The sequence below is a fragment of the Physeter macrocephalus genome, chromosome 2 (genome assembly GCF_002837175.3).
Source record: "Physeter macrocephalus isolate SW-GA chromosome 2, ASM283717v5, whole genome shotgun sequence".
NCBI lineage: Eukaryota > Metazoa > Chordata > Mammalia > Artiodactyla > Physeteridae > Physeter > Physeter macrocephalus.
Window position 1 is genome coordinate 78,675,676 of NC_041215.1, and position 19,751 is coordinate 78,695,426.

The following is a 19,751-nucleotide window of genomic DNA, read 5'->3' on the forward strand; positions in this document are numbered from 1 at the left end:
TCATGGTTTTTGATTTTTCACATAGCTTTCAAAATATATCTCCAGGGCTTCCCTGGTGGCGCAGTGGTTGAGAGCCCGCCTGCCAATGCAGGGGACACGGGTTCATGCCCTGGTCCGGGAAGATCCCACATGCCGCGGAGCGGCTGGGCCCGTGAGCCATGGCCGCTGAGCCTATGCGTCCGGAGCCTGTGCTCCGCAACGGGAGAGGCCACAACAGTGAGAGGCCTGCGTACCACACACACACACACACGCACACACACACACACACAAAATATATCTCCAAATTTACAGAGCATTATGAATGTAGTTCATTGGCTTGTTTTTCGAGGACATCAATGAGATTTTTTTCTTTTAGTGACAGCACTCTAAATCTCTTTTTTAATCCTACCATTTTATGCTCCTCTCCCACTGGTTATATTCTTGTTCTCTCTGACCTCCTAAATATCTCTTACATCCTGTTTTATGCTCACCCCTCCCTCTAATCCCACCAGAACAATATTAATTTAGGCCTTCATCATTCTGTGTCCTAGATAGCTGGAATAGCTTCCTGTTTCCCCAGCATGCAGCTTCCTTGTCCCCTTCATGTGCATTCTTTATCCTTCCAGAGTGATTTTTCTAAAATGCAAATTTTACTATATTGTTCCTTTGCTCAAAACCCTATTGCTTTCAGGATACAACCTAAACTCCTTAGGCCTTTCCAATTCTAGCCCAACGCGTTCCTGTGATCTCCTTGGTTGCCATTAAATCGTCTGTATTGCACCTGTTGGTGCCTGTTTTCTGCGCCACTGCCTGGTAGTCCTACTTTGCAAAGCTCCTTGCTATAGTACTACTCACACCACCTCATCATGTCCTCAGTCATTAATGAGGATGTTTGGTGGCACTTGTAGTTGCAGATGCTGGTCTTGCTGAGACAGGAAAATAACCCCCTCTCCCACCGCCAACTTTTACAATTCTTTCAATAAACGCCAAAGGGAGCAGTCCATTCTGAGTTACAACCCCAGGAGGCTCAAGTTTCATCAACGTGTTTAAAGACCATTTGAGTGGAATCATTGTGTCCTACTCCAAAACATCCCTTTGGGCCAAAAATCCATAGGTCCCGGAGATTCCCAGTCTAGCCTGAGTATCTGTCAGGGTCATTTTCTTTAACACTGGGTGACACTCACCAAGGGATAGGCATGCTGGTTCTCCCAAGGCTGGATCTCTGTACACCCCGGCCAGACTGACAGTGCTGGGTGTTTTCTTCTTGTTTCTTCCTGGTGGCCCATGAAGAGAGGACATGTTTGTGAGTTATAGATATTATGTGTCATGATCATGAAAATTATTTTTATTAAAAAAAAATTGCAATCTCCCCTCCCTTCCCCCGCTGTGCAGCTTGTGGGATCTTAGTTCCCCAAGCAGGGATCGAACCTGTGCCCCCTGCAGTGGAAGCACTGAGTCCTAACTGATGGGCCACCAGGGAAGTCCCCAAAATTGCAATCTTGAAACACCATTGTAGCAAAAAGGAGCTGTGAATTATGATGACTTTTTGGACTATTAATAATTCTATCACATTTTCCACAGTAATTTCTTCTGTCTAGAAATCTGGGAGAGGGTGGGATGGGAACATGGTTTTCCTCCTCACTCCCAGCACCTTTAACCTGACCCCTGAGTCCTTGTGGAATCCAGATTTTTGATGAGCTGCTGTTGTTGTTGCTATTTTTTAAAAAAATTGTGGTAAAATGTACATGAAATTTACCATTTTAACAATTTGAAAGTGTACAATTCAGTGGCATTAAGTGCATTCACAATGTTGTGCAAGCATTAGCACTATCCATTTCCAGAACTTTTTCATCTTCCCAAACAGAAACTCTGCATGCATTAAACGTTAATTCCCTCTTTCCCTTCAGTCCCTGGTAACCTCTATTGTACTTTGTGTTTCTGAATTTTTCTACTCTAGGTACTTCATATAATATTTGTTCTTTTGTGTCTGGCTTATTTCAGTTAACATAATGCTCTTTAGGTACATCTATATTGTAGTATGTATCAGAATTTCATTCCTTTAAGGCTGACTAACATTCTATTGTATGTATATACCACATTTTTTTTCTATCGATTCATCTGTTGATGGACATTTGTATGATTTACACCTTCTGGCTATTGTTAATAACACTGCTACAAACATGGGTGTACAAGTTTCTCTTTGAGTCCCTGCTTCAATTCTTTTGGGTATATACCTAGGAGTGGAATTGATGGATAATATGGTAATTCTCTGTTTAACTTTTTAAGGACTGCTGGTGGACTGGTTTTGAACTCTACGGATCAATGTTCAGTTTAGGCTCTTCCTTGGGGCCCTGACCAATATCTTCAATTTTTAACCAATCTATAGTCAATCCTCAAGTCTCCTTTAAGCTAACAGTTAAACTTCCTCTCTCTACAGCAATTCTCTTTCCACAGAGTTGTTTAAGAGGAACAGATCAGAAGAAGAAATCAATGATCTGTAAAATTCACAACTAGGACAGTTTACAATAAGTTGTCTATGTAGCAAAAACCAGAAAATTTTCACACCTTTTCTTTTTGGTACACTCCAGTTGTTTCCAGTGTATGTGGGGGGATGATCAAATTAAAAACAAACCAAAAACTCTTGAGTACAAACAAAAACCTTGCCAAGTGCAAATTTTTAAAAAATTTATGGAAGGAGAGCAAGTTAAAGGGGAGTCTGGATCATAAAAATGTAGGCAGAGTTAGGTTGTAGTTATAATTCAGTGTCCATAATGTTGGAACCGACTGATTCAGTAATTAAAACTTGACTTTATCTCATCCAGTGTTTAATGGTGCTCTAACACTACTAGCAATCAAGTATTTCACAATGGACAATGCTTATCCATGAAAAAACAAATATTTCCTCTCCCTAAAAATGGCCAGGTTTGCATTCATGTTTCCATATTCCAGTCTCGCATCAGGTGTCAGATGTCAGCAAACTGACCTACGTAAAATGGTGTTGACATATGATTAAAAGCAAACATACCAATATGGTTTGGAGGGGTAGGATTTGTGGATCTGACTGAGCCAGGGTGGTCATGGGCTGGGCCCTCCTGCAGAGTGGCTTCTGGCAGCAGAAGGGTAACTTAGACCTTTGGGGTTTCTTGCCTTTGTGCATCCTGAAAGCAGGCAGGGGTGGGGGGTGTGTGTAAATAGATAATTAGGGGGTTATTTAAAAAAATAAAGATTTATCACCTGACAGACTGCAACCTGCCTGTATCCACAAATACAATGACAACTCTCTCCAGCCCTTTGTTCCTGGGTGTGTGGCAGCTATTGAAGGTCTCTTGTTTATAGAGCAGCTTGGGTTCAAGTTACATTGCCTGAAAGAAGGAAAGGTGTGTGGGACTAACTAGAGCAGCACACCTACTGGGACATTAGCTTTGTTTTGAAATCCATCTAAAAGTGAGAACATGTTATTAATTGTTGCATTCTTTGCCCTAAAACCAAACATCTAGAGGTCAAGGTTGACTTCAGCTCACTTTGTTATTAGTGCTCAGAACCTCAGGGTCAAGTATCATACTTAATAATAAGAAATGGAATTCTTTGTGCAAAGTGAATAAAAGCTATGGGACAGCACACAACCATCCTGAAAGTTCATAATAGCCTGAGGAGTTCAAAGCTCTTTAATAGGAGACTGGTATTTTAGAATGTTTTACATATTTAACATTCCTCCTACAATCATTCTGGCTAGTAGTAAGTAGTTACTGAGTATGTGCTGTATTTACAGCCCTCATACCAGATCCTGTCTGTGTTTGTCAGGTGTGTGCTTATGAAATGTCAGGTATGTACCTATTACTTTTGCTCTGGCCTGCGCCCTCATCTCTGCACACTGAATTTCCATTCTTACTCATTTTGTGTCTTTCGTTCAAAATGAACATATTTACCCATATATGATTAACATAGTGACAGAAAACCTTTATGAGATGGCTAAAATTACAAGACTAACTCGTATTCCAATTTATAGGACCCTATAAAGGGACTGCATATTTAACACTACAATATATATCTTGACTGACATAACAAATGTTTCCAAACTAAAAACTTTTTTATCATAAAATGTTTCAGCCACAAAAAAAATCCCACAGAAAGTGAAAATATAAAAGACACTTATGTATCTACCACTCACATTTAACGTTTTGCCATATTTGCTTCATACATTGAAGACTTTGCTTCATACATTGAAGACCTGACCCTCCCCTCCTTCCTCCATCTTTCCCTCCTCAGAGTTAACCTCTGTCCTATTCCAACTGCACATGTCTTTATATACTTTCACAACTTATGTATGTTTTGTGTTTAAAATTTGCATAAGGGGTATATTTTACAGAAATGTTTGCAATCTGCTTTTCCATTCAACTTTAAGATTTACCTACATTGATGCAAGCAAGCTATGCCATTCCTTTGAACACTTCAAATTCTACCGTATGAATACACCACTGTTCATGTCTCCATTTCCCTTCTGAGGGCCATTTAGGTTGTTGGCAATATTTTACTACGATACACAAATACTACTGTGAATGAACCATCCACTCCTCTGGTCTGGTTAGCTCTACCTTCAAAATAATACATCTTAAAATCTGACCACTTCCCCCCATCCCACGATCACCCTAGTCCAAGCCATCATTTTTTCTTCCAGGGGCTCCTAAGTGTCTCACTCTTGCTCCCCTTTAGTTTATAGTTCACACAGCCCATGGAGTCTGATTGGGTCTTTTCTTCATCAGAATCGTTCCTATCATACCTGATATAAAATCCAAACCTCTTCCTATGGCCAGGGAAGCCCCATGTGATCTGTCCCCTCACCCTCTCTTTCCCTAGCTTTCTGTAGTCCAGTATGGTCCTTTACTGGGCTTCTGTTCACTCTGCCTGACACCAGCACTTCCTTCATCTTCCTATGGCTTCCTCCCTTACTTTTATTCAGGTTCCTGATCAGATAACACCTCCTTTCCTGTTTGTTTTCTGAATTGGTACCTCTTTCATTTCCTATCCCTCTATCCTGCTTTTTCCTTCTTGGAAGTTATCACACCTGAAATTATCTTACTGTTTACTTCCATTCCTCCACTAGAAGGTAAACTTCCTGGGCTTTATGTCCCAGTTCTCAGAATAGTGCCTGGTGTCATGGGTGTTGGCAAGCCTCAGCTGAACGAATAAAGGAGAGAGCATCAGTACAAGACTCATAATGTACCTTCTCCAGGACAGTATCTTGGAAACTTTGTTCATGGTGAAGCACAGTAAGAAGTATGCATTTTATACAGCATACACACAGGCACAAGCGCTTCAGGAAACAATACTCACAGTACTCTTATTTTTTAAATTCTATTTCAAAAAGAAAGAAGAAAATATGCTAGTTGCAACCCACTAAATTGATTTCACAATTTGCCAATGGGTTCTAACTTGCAGCATGGAAAACTTTGTTTTAGGGTATATATCTGGAAGTGGTTTTGCTAAATATTCCTGAATTGCCCTCCCAAGTGAAACATTTACACTAATAACATCATTTCAGGGGTTTCCTCATATCCTTACCAACACCTGGTCTTAACAGGCTTTAAATTTTTTGCCAGTCTGAGTGAAACTGTATCTCTGTTTTAATTTGCATTTTCCTGATTACTAAAAAGACTAATAGACCAGTGATCTTAACCTTAAAAAATATGTAAACTATATTCTGGTGCCCCAGGAAGACTAATACTAATACTTTTCTTAGTAGAATAAATAGGCAAAGTGACTTAATCTTCCCCTACTTTATGTAGTTTAACAATTCCAAATTCTCATATGTTTAATTTTAGTGGCACAAGATTGTATTCCCAAGGACACAGCACTAACGACAACTTTAGTTCATTCACCATTCATACAGTCGTTTATTTACTCAACAAATATTTATTGAGGGCTCGCTACTGCCAGGAATTTCGCCAGACAGACCAACAACCTCTCCTGGCGCCTACCTTCCAGACCGTGAGTTCTTTGTTCCTCGCTCTGTGGGAGAGTGACCATGGATCAGGCGTGTAGCAGAAAGGCTCGAAGACTCCGATCAAGTCCTTAACGATTCTTCCAACCCACGTTCTCGTGCATCGCTTATTCACAAGTTTTTGTATTCAATATACCCAGAGAGGAACGCAGTGGGTTCACGCATGCTCTCTCCCTGCAAAGGAATATTCCCAAGAGAAGTTTTGAAGCAGAAAGCGAATGCTTCATTTAAAGCACTTGTTTTAAACGTAAGATTATATTTAAGGTCTTTTAAAGCAACACAATTTATTTTGCTTTTTCTTCTAAAAGCAACTTTTTTCCCTGTTCTCTGCAAAAAAAATTTTTTTAAGCGTCACACTGTATTTCGTCGTAATGTCAGGTTCGTTTCAAAGGGCGATGAAAAATCTCACCCTCATTCTGACTTAGGTAATTCTAAATTTTGACGGAAGAACGTTAACTCCAAACCACATTAATACAGTCTTTAGCTTCCATTCTTCTATAATTTCTAGACTTTATTATCCCATAGATAAGTCTTAACTAACAGTAGCCCTTTCTCATTTCAAAACCACAAGTCTTATATAAAACAACTTCCCGTGCTTTCTGGAAAGAAAGATCAGGATTTAACTCATTTTATTGCTTCAGATAATCGTGCGGTTACCAGATAAGAGGTGCTACATCTAGGGACAGTGCCTGGGTTGATAAACGGTGGGGTTCGTGCTTGATTCTTTGATTTTTATTTTATATAACGTAAACCGCACACCGCAGGGAAAGTGCTAAATGCGGAGGTCGGCGCAGCTCTCCACTACTCCCATCTCCACTTTTCCTCTCCCAGCCCCGGAATTCATGCAAATAAGTCTGCTAACCCCGGGGCAATACGACCCATTTTCGCGCCATTCGCTCGGGACCGTGCAGCTACGTAAAGAGAGTGGTCCTGGAGTTCCCAAGGCACCACAGTTCCAAGGAGGATTTTAGGGGACTGCACGGCTATCACAGGACTTCAGGGTATCTGGGGGGATCGCTTTTTTCCCGGGGCCGAGTGGGTCTCTCGCGCGGGTGGGCCGTTACCACAGCTGGCAGGACCTGCGCCCCAACGCGGGAAACCCTGCCGCGCCCCGCCCCTCCGGCCGGGGCTCTGAGCGCCCCGCCCGCCTGCCCGCGCGGCTCGAGCTCCGGCTCCTGCGTGGTGGGACGGCGGCGCGCGCGGTTGCTCAGCTCTCAGCGCTCCGAGCGCCAGCCGCCAGCATGGACGCTCGCCGCGTGCGGGTGAGGCTGGACGGGCGAAGGCGCGGGATGGGCGCGGTGGGTGTTGGGCATGGGCGGACCCCCCTCCAACTCCGCGGCGGAGTGCCCTTATCAACTGGTGGCCGTCCTGGGCGGCGCCCGTTGAGGCAAGCCCCTGATTTTGTGCACTTGGGGGTAGTTCGGGGACTAGGGGCTGTCTCCGACGGGCGTGTGCACCCGGCGCGCCGGCGGTCCGGAGATTTGAGGTTTGCAGGATGGTTGGCAGCCCGGGGGAGTTCGAGGCCACGTGCGCCCGAGGTGCACGTGCGCTGGGGGCTGGCCGGGGCGGCCCATTGTGTCCGCTGTCCGCAGCCCTGCCCGCGGGGCGCGGAGGGGAGCGCCACCCTGCAGCCTCCAGGCCCTTTCCCGCGCGGAGCCCCGCGCGCACTGGGGGTCCTTGGGCGCGCTTCCCGCCCGCTTTTGCATCAACCATGCCGGCAGGCGCTTCTAACCACAGGGTTTGGAGTTTAAAGGTCTTGCAAATCGGTCTCTTTAGAACTTGGGTTGTGCACACTTGAGGGGGCATTTCCAGTCCCAGGCGGTGATTTAGAGCAGCGGAAGGACTTGGTCTGAACGGTTCGCCGACCGTTTGCTCATTTCCCACTCCCTTCCCCACCCCCCAACCATACTCAGCAGCAGCACGTAGCCCTGATGGAACGTTACTTTCTGCTCTAACGGAAACCGGAGCGGAGGGTCTGCCCCAGAAGAGGTTAGAGGGTGGGGGTTGGGTGAAAAGGAAGAGGGTGACACGCTTAAAATAAATATCTTGGGTAAGGGACCCACGTGGGGAGGCTGGGATTCCCTGGGGGTGGGTGGGAGAGGGCGTGTTGGGGGCGTGGTTTCAGAGACAGCTCTCCTGAATGGACCTGGGCATTGGCTTTTGGCCTGAAGAAAGACAAGTGTAGCTGGACTTGGACTCTGACGTGCATGGGTTCAAATTTGGGCCATCGTGGGACTTGAATAGTTCCTTTCATCGCTCTGAGCCTCAGTTTCCACCTTTGTTGCAAGGAATTAATGTGAAAGCATACTTAGTGCCTGGCACAAAAAAAAACACCTATTAAGTGGTGTTAGTTATTACCTATCTGCCAAGAAAGTCCATCTCAACCATGATCATTTGCCTTGCTTCTTTCTAGGTCTTTTCCTCCAGATATACATTTGCCTGATAACTAATTCTTGGCATGTGGTGACTAGTTAAAGCTCAGCGGGTATTTCCCTGCGAGCTTCCAATAGAATGCCTCCCTTGAGGCTGTCTTGGGCGTCTGACTGCTGGCAGGTATACTGATGAGTGAATGGTGATAATTCCTACAGTAGTGCAAGGAGCATTGCTGTTTTAGAAGACTGCAGACTCCTTCCAACCCTGTGATCTTGGACAATCTGTTTCACCTCCCTAGAGCCTTTAATTTGCTCATCTGGAAAATGGAGAGTTTCTGAGGTCTCCTTTAATAGGTAGTACCTCTACCTATTATCACATTTTCCTGCCTGTCTAAAAGGACAAAAGACTAAAACTTCTAAGATGATTGAATGTAGTCTGTTGAGGAGCACTGGGTGGTTGGGTCCCATCATCATGAAAATAATTTTATTTGCAAGAGAAATGCACAATGTTAAGTGTAGAAGGAAGGTCAGAATGTTCTGTTCACCCGACACCTCACGTCTTGGCATTATTTTTGTTGGACCCCTAGCAGAGCTTGCCTTTTCAAAAGTTTTCAGTGTAAGGAGTCACTTCTGTTACTCCATGGCTATACTTCAGAAGAGAAAAATATAGGAACTACTAATACAACATTTAAGAAATCTCATTAAATATTAAGAAATGGTAGAAACTGCTATCTTTTTACATGAGGTAGATGCCAGTTGCATATTCTGATGAGCAGTGCCAGGCTATTCAGTGTTCATGAGTGAAGGCTGCATTTTCATATCCACAGGGCATTTGTGTCTTATGAAGGGACTTCTAAAAACTTAAGACTTTGCAGCCAGGGGACTGCAGAAAGAGCTGAATGTCTGGCCAGCGTAACAGAGCCCTGAAGTGGAATCAGGCATTCTACCTGGGTTCGGAGGACTGTTTGACTTTTAACTTGGCTCCTGTACATTTGTTCATTGGGTCGATATATTTGATTTGTAAGGACTTGTGCTGAAATCACTCTACCCCTCCTGATTGGCACAGGCCTGTTTGAAAGCCTGCCATCTCGAAGTAGAGGTGCTGCCCAGTTTTTACAGTTTGGGAAATTAGCATCACAGTACAGAGCCCAAAGCTTACATAGAAAGATCTCATTAGCTTGATTTTGGCTGAGGGAGAGAAATCACTCCACCATTTTGTACTTTTGAAGTACAGTTTAATTTTTTTTTTTTTTTAAGGGCAGATTTTAGGAGTTTAGCTTTTAATGCCTTGGGAGCTCAGTATAATAATGTTAAGAGTTGGGGGCTCTTAAGGTGGGTAAAGGGATAGCTCTACAGATATTTGAATAAATTGATAGTTGTCATTATAATGTTCCTTCAAAGGGATCTCTTTTTAGGATATTACCTGGTTTTGAAAAAATTTTTGTAGCAATTGCAAACCCTCCTTTTTCTGTGTAGGGTATAAGAAATGGACATAGCTCCTCTGTGCTGTTTGAACCTACTCAACTCAAAAATGATATCTTTGGTTAGATTCTGCGGTAAGCAACCCATTTAATAGTGTTGCCATTTCTGCTTGCAGCAAAAGGATCGCAGAGCAAAGAAGAACTTCAAGAAATTCAGATATGTGAAGTTGATTTCCATGGAAACCTCGTCATCCTCTGATGACAGTTGTGACAGCTTTGCTTCTGATAATTTTGCAAACACAGTAAGTGCTGCCTGAGAATAAACAGAATGGAGTCTGTCGTGCTCAAAACGCCTCAGATGCTTTGTGCATGATTAAAACTGCTTGCTTTTTGCCTACATTTCTATACAGCCGTTATGAAAATACAGTATGCACTGTAATTTCATTTCACTTTTTGCTGTGGTTCTAGGTAGTAATTGTTGGAGGTAGATTAGCTACTTATTCTATCCTTTTGAAATGTCGCCTAACCTAACATGCCTGATGATTTGCCATAACAACTCAGAAATCATTTGTAAACCTGAACCATTTTTCTTTGTAACAAAAGCTATTCTCTTGTAGTGCACTTGTAAATGTGATTTGCTCTCTGCACGGTTTATGGAAAATTGGTTCTTGAAAAAGGAAAAAAAAAATGCACAACCACATTTATTTATTTATTTTACAGAAACCTAAATTCAGGTCAGATATCAGTGAAGAACTGGCAAATGTTTTTTATGAGGACTCTGATAATGAATCTTTCTGCGGCTTTTCAGAAAGTGAGGTGCAAGATGTGTTAGACCATTGTGGATTTTTACAGAAACCAAGGCCAGATGTCACTAACGAACTGGCCAGTATTTTTCATGCCGACTCTGATGATGAATCGTTTTGCGGTTTCTCAGAGAGTGAGATACAAGATGGAATGGTGAGTTTGAGAATTTCACCAATATCAAGAAATAAGGTACATTTAGAGGCATGACATACTTGCTTTAAAAGTTTTTTTTTCTCTTATGATTTTCGTTTTAGTCATGCCAGAAGATTTTGTTGATCTTTTAAAAAGTTTTAAGAGTATTTTCTTCATGTCTTAAAGCAGTTTTTTACTAATGTAGTTCTACTTGTAAAGCTTGACCATTTTTGTAGTCTCTGAAAATCTTGGAAACTGGTAAGATAGAATTGGCCCGCCTGCAGATTTCTGTTGCTACAGAAATCCAGCCTAATCAGAGGAAGCACACGTGTCCTCAAGATGAGCTACATTCACATTTAAGTTCAAGTGCCCAGCCCAGGGCCTGACATAGAGTAGGCCTTCAGTAAATGTCGGTTCCTGTAGTGGATCTGTGCCTGCATCTGGAAAGCCTGTGATAACTCCCATGCAGGAGCTTAAGTGCAGGTAATGACAATTAGGGCCCTGCCTGCTTCCATTTTTGCTCCTTTGTTGGCTTTTCCTGTGCATGCTGTCTTACCTTTAGCCTCTGTTCTGCTTGGGACACTGCTGCCGCTAATGCGCCTCGGTCCCACTCTCCCCGAGCATGCTGGTTACTTCTGCACACGTTTTTCTGCTAGCAAGACTTTCTCGACAAACTGTTGATTTGCAGTCAGATGCATGCTCTTTAGCTCATTGTGGTCTGACACGGGTCCACTGCCTGGGACCACACTTGAGCGGCACTGACATAAGTGAGAACGCCTGACCAGCGAGTGTTTATCACTGTCTAACTTCATGATAATGTAATATTTCCTCTAAGAGGTGATGTTGGTCTACATCAGTATGTATTGGAGTTATTGGCAGGGGCTGATCTGCGAATCTGGATGTCACTCAACATTGTCTATAGCCTGAATCATTTCTGGGCAATGTTTCAGTTCTTTGTAGATGCTATTTGTTGCGATTGATAAAATGCCAATTGATTAAAAGCCTTAAGAACTGGTAAAAGTTTTGTCATTTTGTATCTTTCAACCCATGCACACTAAAAATATATGAAGAGTACAAAAAGCGGTGGGGATTTTGGAATGTTAAAAAAATGGGTCTTCCATTTCTGGGACTTTATGGGTGGTATTTTTTTCCTCTCTTTTTTTGTTTGTTTTCAGCCATCACCACAGTCAATTTCAGAATATTTTCATCACCCCCAAAACAAACCCTGTACCCATCAGCAGTCACTTTGCATCCTTTCCCAATATCCTCAGTTCCTGGCAAATGTTAATCTATTTTCTCTCATAGATTTGCCTATTCTGGGCATTTCCTAGAAGTGGAACCCTACAATATGTGGTCTTTTGTGACTGGCTTCTTTCACTTAGCATAATGTTTTCAAGGTTCTTCCATGTGCCAGTACTTCATATCTTTTTATTGCTGAATAATATTCCATTGTGTGAATATACCACATTTTATTTATCCATTCATCAATTGATGGATGTTTGGGTTGTTGGCACCTTTTGGCTGTTAGGACTGATGCTGCTGTGAACATGTGCATACAGGTTTTTGTATGGACATATACTCTTCAGTAGGAGTAGAATTGCTGAGTCATATAGTCTGTATGGTTAACCTTTTGAGGAACCGCCAGACTGTTTTCCAAAGTGGCAGCGCCATTTTACAGTCCTACCAGAGTGAGTGTGTGTGTGTGTGTGTGTGTGTGTTCCAGTTTCTCCACATCCTTGCTGTACTTATTGATTTGGCTCTACTAGTGGGTGGGAAGTGATGTCTTGTGATTCTGATTTGCATTTCCCCAGTGGCTAATTTTCATACATTTTAAATGATGGAAACATTACTTTTGGAATCTGAGACTTTAAAAATTTTAGGCTTACAAAAAGTGGATAAGAGAGGGAGGGAGGTAGTCAGATCTCATAGAGACAGAAAGTAGAATGGTGGTTGCCGGGGGTTGAGGGGGAGGTGAGTGGGGAGTAATTGTTTAATGAGTATGGAGTATCAGTTTGTGAAGATGAAAAAGTTCTGGAGATGGATGGTGGTGATGGTTGCAGAACAATGAATGTATTTAATGTCATTGAACTGTACACTTAAATGGTTCGAGTGATAAATTTTATGTTATATATATTTTGCTAGTTTTTTAAAAAAGTAGTATAGAGCATTGAGACATCTTTTAATAAAGTTTAGTATTGCCATAAGCATTGAAATCATATTTATGAGAGCACACATATTTACTCCTAGGGGAATTCTTTTAAAAATGCATAAAGATTCTATTTTTAAAGAAATGAAAAAGGGAGCTGGGATATTAAAAAAATGGCTCGGAACCACTGGCGTAGGGACTGTGAAGGTGGCTTATAACAATGTGTCTCAGGTAGGCTCCCTGAGTTAAACTACACTCAGGTTGTTGTATTTATTTGTAATTCCTGGTTTTGTTACCCAGAGCTGTCAATTAAACTTGACAATTAAAGTGTTCAGTGCAAATATGTTTACTGCAAGCTTTTTTTGTTCCAAAGGCATATTTTGTAGTCATACTCTTGCAGACTGTGCAACAATCAGCAAGTCATTAATGCCTCACTCATTCTGATTGACTAGAGGCTGCAGGCAGACCACGCAGGCTGTCGGACCCGCAGTCAGTGCAGAAGTTCCGGACCTCTCCGGGTGGCCATGAAGTTTCCAACTCGAAACACCAGGGGAGCAGCCAGCGAGAGAGCAGCGCCCCCTGAACCCTCAGAGAATTCTGTGACCGATTGCAATTCTGATTCAGAAGATGAAAGTGGCATGAATTTTTTGGAGAAAAGGGCTTTAAATATAAAGCAAAACAAAGCAATGGTAGGTATCTGACTTTGAATGTATTAGAACTCACCCTTCCTTCCCAGCTTTTCTCTAAGCCACTTGTTGCTTATATCTTTGTCATAAGAATTATTTTCCATGTAGCTCTGAAATTTTCATAACATATGTTTTAAAATGTGTTTCTTTCCCTAAACTAACTCTTCTTTTTTTAATCTATTAAAGTCTTGGTAGATGTATAGGGGAAATCAGAAACTCTTTGAAACGTGCTACTGTGATTTCCAGAATTTACTTGTTTTCAGTAGTTACTCTAAACCAATAACTTCTGTTTAATTTCCTCCCTTTTTAGCTTGCAAAACTAATGTCAGAATTAGAAAGCTTCCCTGGCTCCTTCCCTGGAAGGCGTTCCCTGCCATGCTCCAGTTCAGTAAGTACAAATCCTTGTTTGTATGGTACTGTTTTGGGCAGGTCTGATTTTAAAGTCCAATTTCGTTATTTCATGTGGTCTTGTAGACAGACTTAGAGGTGATAGAGGAAAGCTTCTGACAGATCTCTGGGACCTCTTCCTTGCAACCTGGGCCAGGGGTGCCCTTGCCCCCTGATGCCGAGCTCCTGTGGGGCTCAAACCCCACCCCCCTCCGTTTTCCTTGGCCACCCATGTGGCACGTGGGATCCTAGTTCCCGGACCAGAGATCGAACCCGCGCCCCCTGCAGTGGAAGCATGGAGTCTCCACCACTGGACCGCCAGGGAAGTTCCTCAAACCTCTTTTGATTGGTTGTTTCTCTTCCTCCCACCCAAGTAAACCTAAGACCCTCAGGGGTAGGAAATAAAGATCGAAAATGGTTTTTTCTGTATCCCCAACATTGGCAGATTCCTCCTACATGGTAATTGATGTTTTTAAAATCTGAGAATGAAAAAAAAGAAAGAAAAAACAATTTGTTAACCAAGTCATGGCCTAATATATGTGATTATATTCTGAGGAAACTAAGCTGGTGCAACTCGGGAATCTGGTGTGTCTGGTGGTGGTACAAAAGGAAAGATTTCCTTTGCCGCCTCTCCGTGAGCAGGAATAGAACAAGGAAAACCATACATACATTTCTCTCTTGGGCCGTATGGGGACAGTGACTATGTTTCAGGGCTCAAGAGATGTTGTAGAAAAGGTTTATTTTTGGAGAGCGAGATTCTTTCTTACATCTTTATTGAGTAAAGAATAAATAGATCATCCCTCTGTTTGAGAGAAACCAGGTTGGGTGTTAACAAAAGCCAACTTACAACGGCTGTATCATTTCTGGGCTCATTTTCCATGCATTACAGAGAGGATGAAGGAAATTAGAAAGTGGAGTACTCCTTCTACTTAAAGGAGAACCTGGGGCAGGAGAAGGTGCCACTTCTCATTCTGGAATAAACGGGTCCAATCCTCTGTGTTTTGTTCAGCGTCCAAAGACACCCCGAAGGCGCACCTTCCCAGGTGTCGCCTGCAGGAGAAACCCTGAGCGGAGAGCTCGTCCTCTCACCAGGTCAAGGTCTCGGGTCCTTGGGTCGCACAGTGCCCTGCCCACGGAGGAGGAGGAGGAGGAGGAGGAGGAGGAAGAGGAGGAGGAGGAAGAGGAGGAGGAGGATAAGTACATGTTGGTGAGAAAGAGGAAGCCCATGGCCGGCTATGTGAATGTGAGTTCTCCGCTTTTATGCTTTCTCTTCTGTTTGTCATGTTCTGTGGGCCCAGGATCATGGACACAGCACGGGAGCACACACACCCTCAACACCAATGATCCGTATTAAATGTTCGTCTCAAATACTCCAGAATGGTTAAGGTCACATCAGCTTATTTTGATGGTTCTTGGTAGCAGGCAAGAGAATCAAAATTATCTTGGGCTTTTCTTAATTGTAGGAGTCATTTCCATGATGTTGTCCCATGATCCTTAGTAAACTTAGGATTCTCCCCTACTCCGTAAGCTCTAAGAATGACTTCCAGGTTGAATTCTCTGAAGAAATGACGAAGCGAGTATCTTGAGATTCAGAGCTGGCGAGAGCCAGGAAGGCCTCTCTGTTCCATGTTTCTCATTATGCAGGAAGATGACATGCCCCGAAGTCGTCGCCCCGGATCCATGACCCTTCCCCATGTAATTCGCCCAGTGGACGAAATCACGGAGGAAGAATTGGACAACATCTGCAACAACTCTCGAGAGAAGATCTATAACCGTTCATTGGTCAGAGCCTCTAAATGATGTCTGGAAATGTACATGTCTGTGAGAGAGACATTTTGCTAATGTTCTAACAGTCTTAGCCTATGGGATGTGTGCCTGTATGTTTTTTTCATGTAAGAAAAGAGTTTTGTAGCATCCCTGGGATTTAGCTTTCTTAGTAAGTTTGCAGTAGTAGTAGTTGCTTAGTAAGTCTTCAGTAGCATTAAATCTTTTCTCTTAATTTAGAAATTGATTCATTCAACCTAAGTATCTATTAACGTGTGCCTACATAGATAGGTGCTGGGGATATGGTGGTGTGCTAAAGATAAACAGATCTTTTCTTGATGTAGTTTTGATAACATAAGGTATTGCATCTGCCAGTTGAATGAAATCACCATGCTTGAGATACTTTTCATGTCCTTTTGTATACATGTGTATATAGATGTGAACTAGGATTCAAAGAGAAAATATGAGACTCTACTCACAAAGAAAGACATTCTTTTTTTTTTTCTTTAAGTTTTTTTTTTGTAGTCAAATTCATCCTTTTGGCTGTGCGGCTTGCCCTCTGCAGTGAAAGTGTGGAGTCCTAACCACTGGACCGCCAGGGAATTCCCAAAGGAGGACATTCTTTGAGTATTTTGTCTACAAAAAGCAGTGTTTTTGTTTTTGGTTCTTATTTGCTTATTATTTGCAGGGATCGACTTGTCATCAGTGCCGCCAGAAAACTATGGATACCAAGACAAACTGCAGAAACCCAGAGTGCTGGGGCATTCGAGGCCAGTTCTGCGGGCCCTGCCTTCGAAACCGTTACGGTGAAGAAGTCAGGGATGCTCTGCTAGACCCAGTAGGTGCCTTGAAGGGGTGGTCCTGTGGGCTTGAGAGTCTGCCGTGGGCTGATAGGGCCAGAAAGAGATCGAGCCCGTAGTGCCGTGGGACATTCATTTCGGGGAAGGCAGATGAATTCAGAGTCTTGGTGCTGGATAGCTGTGAGCCCTTCTGGAGTGCTCCTGACCCGGCCATTCGGGGAAGTCTGTTCTCCACTTAGCCCTGCTAGTGGCTGTGGAACTTTTTCCGTGGGATTTCCTAAGGGAACGTGATGCATGACTGACGGATGTTAACCATGTTCCGAGTTTTTTTAATAATTAAAAAGAAAAAGATCTGAATGCAATTGATCATGCCCACCTTAAAGGTTAAACAGGAGTAGATAAGTAAGCGGCGGCATGAGGTTTAACTTAATGGTGCCTTTTCATGCTTATTCAGAGCTGGCACTGCCCACCGTGTCGCGGGATCTGCAACTGCAGCTTCTGTCGGCAGAGAGATGGACGGTGTGCAACTGGGGTGCTCGTGTACTTAGCCAAGTACCACGGCTTCGGGAACGTGCATGCTTACTTGAAAAGGTAGGGCTGGTTTTTCCCTCTTCCACACCCAAATCTGACATTCATTTTTGTATCTTAATAAAAAGATGGTAGAAGTCAGAATAGTGGTCTTATGGAGGGAGGAGGATGCAGGTATTAACTAGAAAGGGGCACATGGGGAGTCGGGGAGCGTTGGAAACATTTTATATCTTCACCTGGGTGGCGGTGACCCTCATGGGCGTGCGTATGTAAAATTCAAGCTGTACACTTAAGATGTGTTATAACTCGATAGAAACGTTTAAAAGAGTGAATTAGGCTCTCAGAAGATTATTATTTTTTTAACTTTTTAAAAGTTGAAGTATAGTTGATTTACAATGTTGTGTTTCAGGTATACAGCAAAGTGATTCAGTTATGCATATATGTATATATATTTTTCATATTCTTTTCCATTGTGGTTTATTACAAGATACTGAGTTTAGTTCCCTGTGCTATACAGTAGGACCTTGTTGGTTATCTATTTTATATATAGTAGTTTGTATCTGTTAATCCCAGACTTCTGATTTATCATCCCCTCAACTCCCTTCCCCTTTGGTAACCATAAGTTTGTTTTCTATGTCTGTCCGTCTGTTTTTGTTTTGTAAATAAGTTTTCATTTGTATCATATTTTAGGTTCTGCATATAAGTGATATCATATGGTATTTGTCTTTCTCTATCTTATTTCACTTAGTATGATAATCTCCAGGTCCATCCCTGTTGGTGCAAATGGCATTATTTCATTCTTTTTAATGGCTGAGTAATATTCCATTGTATATATGTACCACATCTTCTTTATCCATGCCTCTGTCAGTGGACACTTAAGTTGCTTCTATGTCTTGGCTATTGTAAATAGTGCTGCTATCAACATTGGGGTGCGTGTGTCTCTTGGAATTAGTTTTCAGAAGAGAATTCTTAGGCCAAACACCATATCCTGACATGTTCCCTCTTCTCTTTCAGTCTAAAACAGGAGTTTGAAATGCAAGCATAATAATTGGAAGATCCACTACCTGCCTTCCACTTCACAAATCTTCCTTGTTTTGAAGTTTTCAATTTTGTCATGTGATTGAAACCCGAGTTTAAGTATTCTGATGATCAGTCTGTCTTATAGGCAAATCAGGTTAACCGCATTAGACATGCACGCGTGTCTGGGCGTCACGGGGGTGTAGTGCCAGCTGTACTCTGCCCTCCTGCAGTTTCTCCCTTGCATTTCCCCTCACCCCTCATCCCATGCCATCCCCCTCTTATCTCCAGTGGTTCTCTTCCATTATTTAGTTTCAGAATCCTTGTTTTTTTTTCTTTTTTTTGTTGGTACGCGGGCCTCTCACTGCTGTGGCCTCTCCCGTTGCAGAGCACAGCCTCCGGACGCACAGGCTCAGCGGCCATGGCTCACGGGCCCAGCCGCTCCGCGGCATGTGGCATCTTCCCGGACCGGGGCACGAACCCGCGTCCCCTGCATCGGCAGGCAGACTCTCAACCACTGCGCCACCAGGGAAGCCCCAGAATCCTTTTTAAATGACAATTTTATGAAAGCATGTTTGATTTAATTGGTGTTGAAATAGCCCTGGAATCCACCCATAAAACCAAGCACTTAGAAACGCAGTAGTAGTGTTAACTAACTACATCTCTCGATTTCCAGAGACTAGCCCTCTAACTTGCTTATGTGAAAACACTGGGTCCGATTTAGTGTTCACTGACATTTTTAACAGAATCAAGGCACAAAAGTCTTAAAACCATGTGGAAAAATTAGGTGGTTGTTGGCAAGTGGAGTATATGACTGTGGAGGCCTCTCAGGAGAATATTCCATGTATTGTGCTTATTATTCAAGTTGTCACAGTTGAGGCTTAGTTGCTGCTGATTTCTTCCACCAAGTGCATCTGGCCCACACGGTCATGACCCAAAGGTTCTTGGGCAGTGCTATGCTTGAAATCATTGTAGAAAAGCCATCCTGGGGAATTGGGACGGGGAGCCTTCAGGAGTAGGCCAATTTGAATTCATGGAATAAAACTTCAGGGTAACTGTAGTTTGCCAAGTTGATTTCAGTTCATAACGTAAGGTATTTCAAATAAATTCTTGCTTATGTTGCATGGTAAATTGATACTTATACTCAGCTACAATTCTTTGCGGTTTTTACTTTCTTGAAGAAATTATAAGCCAGGCACAGGGTTCACATTCAGGTTTGAAGCACTTTTATAACACTGAGAAGTGCCTTTTTGGAGAAGGGTGACTTTCAACAGTTTGCTAACTTGACATCTCTGCCAGTTTAGTTTCTGGGCAGAGTCCATGTGTCGTCTCTCCCTCCCCCTGTTTCAGCATGAATCAAATCGTTCGATAGAGGTAGAATCTAAGTGTGTGTGTGTTCATTTTGCTTTGCATCTGCGGCCCGTAGCTGTGCCTGTGCAGTGTTTGGTGCATAATTGGACCTTGAATCAATAAATGTAAATAGGGCATTTGATCTGTTATGCTTTTATACAAAATTTTTTATTTTAATAATAAAACATTTTGTTCTAGCTTGTCTGCTTTTTAAAAAATCTTTGATGCTCAATCTTACTGCACTGAGTCCTAATTTTTTCCTCCTGTTTAAACAAAAGACCATTTCTGCCTTTTCGAGAGGCGCCCCCCCCCCCCCCCCCCCCCCCCCCCCCCCGCCCCCGCCCCCCCACCCCCAGCCCCCCACACC

At 42.9% G+C, this 19,751-nt stretch overlaps 1 protein-coding gene across 2 annotated transcripts; it reads left to right on the forward strand.

Moving 5' to 3' along the window:
• The first annotated feature begins 7,152 nt into the window (after window positions 1-7,152).
• On the forward strand, window positions 7,153-19,567 carry CDCA7 (cell division cycle associated 7). Of its 2 annotated transcripts, XM_007106555.2 has the most exons (10): window positions 7,153-7,239; window positions 9,947-10,072; window positions 10,491-10,727; window positions 13,305-13,541; window positions 13,849-13,926; window positions 14,935-15,168; window positions 15,570-15,707; window positions 16,378-16,527; window positions 16,944-17,080; window positions 18,032-19,567. In XM_007106555.2, the coding sequence occupies exons 1-10, from the start codon at window positions 7,219-7,221 to the stop codon at window positions 18,060-18,062; spliced, it is 1,389 nt and encodes a 462-aa protein (XP_007106617.1). In that variant the 5' UTR covers window positions 7,153-7,218; the 3' UTR covers window positions 18,063-19,567. The 2 variants fall into 2 exon arrangements, with proteins under 2 accessions (XP_007106617.1, XP_007106618.1); XM_007106556.2 differs by lacking the exon at window positions 10,491-10,727.
• Window positions 19,568-19,751: the final 184 nt, after the last annotated feature.

Bases quoted from the DNA above. Each gene is read 5' to 3' on its own strand.
- CDCA7 (XM_007106555.2), top strand. From the start codon at position 7,219: ATGGACGCTCGCCGCGTGCGG. The intron at 13,927-14,934 runs GTAAGTACAAAT...TGTTTTGTTCAG, and splicing joins CCCTGCCATGCTCCAGTTCA to CGTCCAAAGACACCCCGAAG. The intron at 15,169-15,569 runs GTGAGTTCTCCG...CTCATTATGCAG, and splicing joins CCATGGCCGGCTATGTGAAT to GAAGATGACATGCCCCGAAG.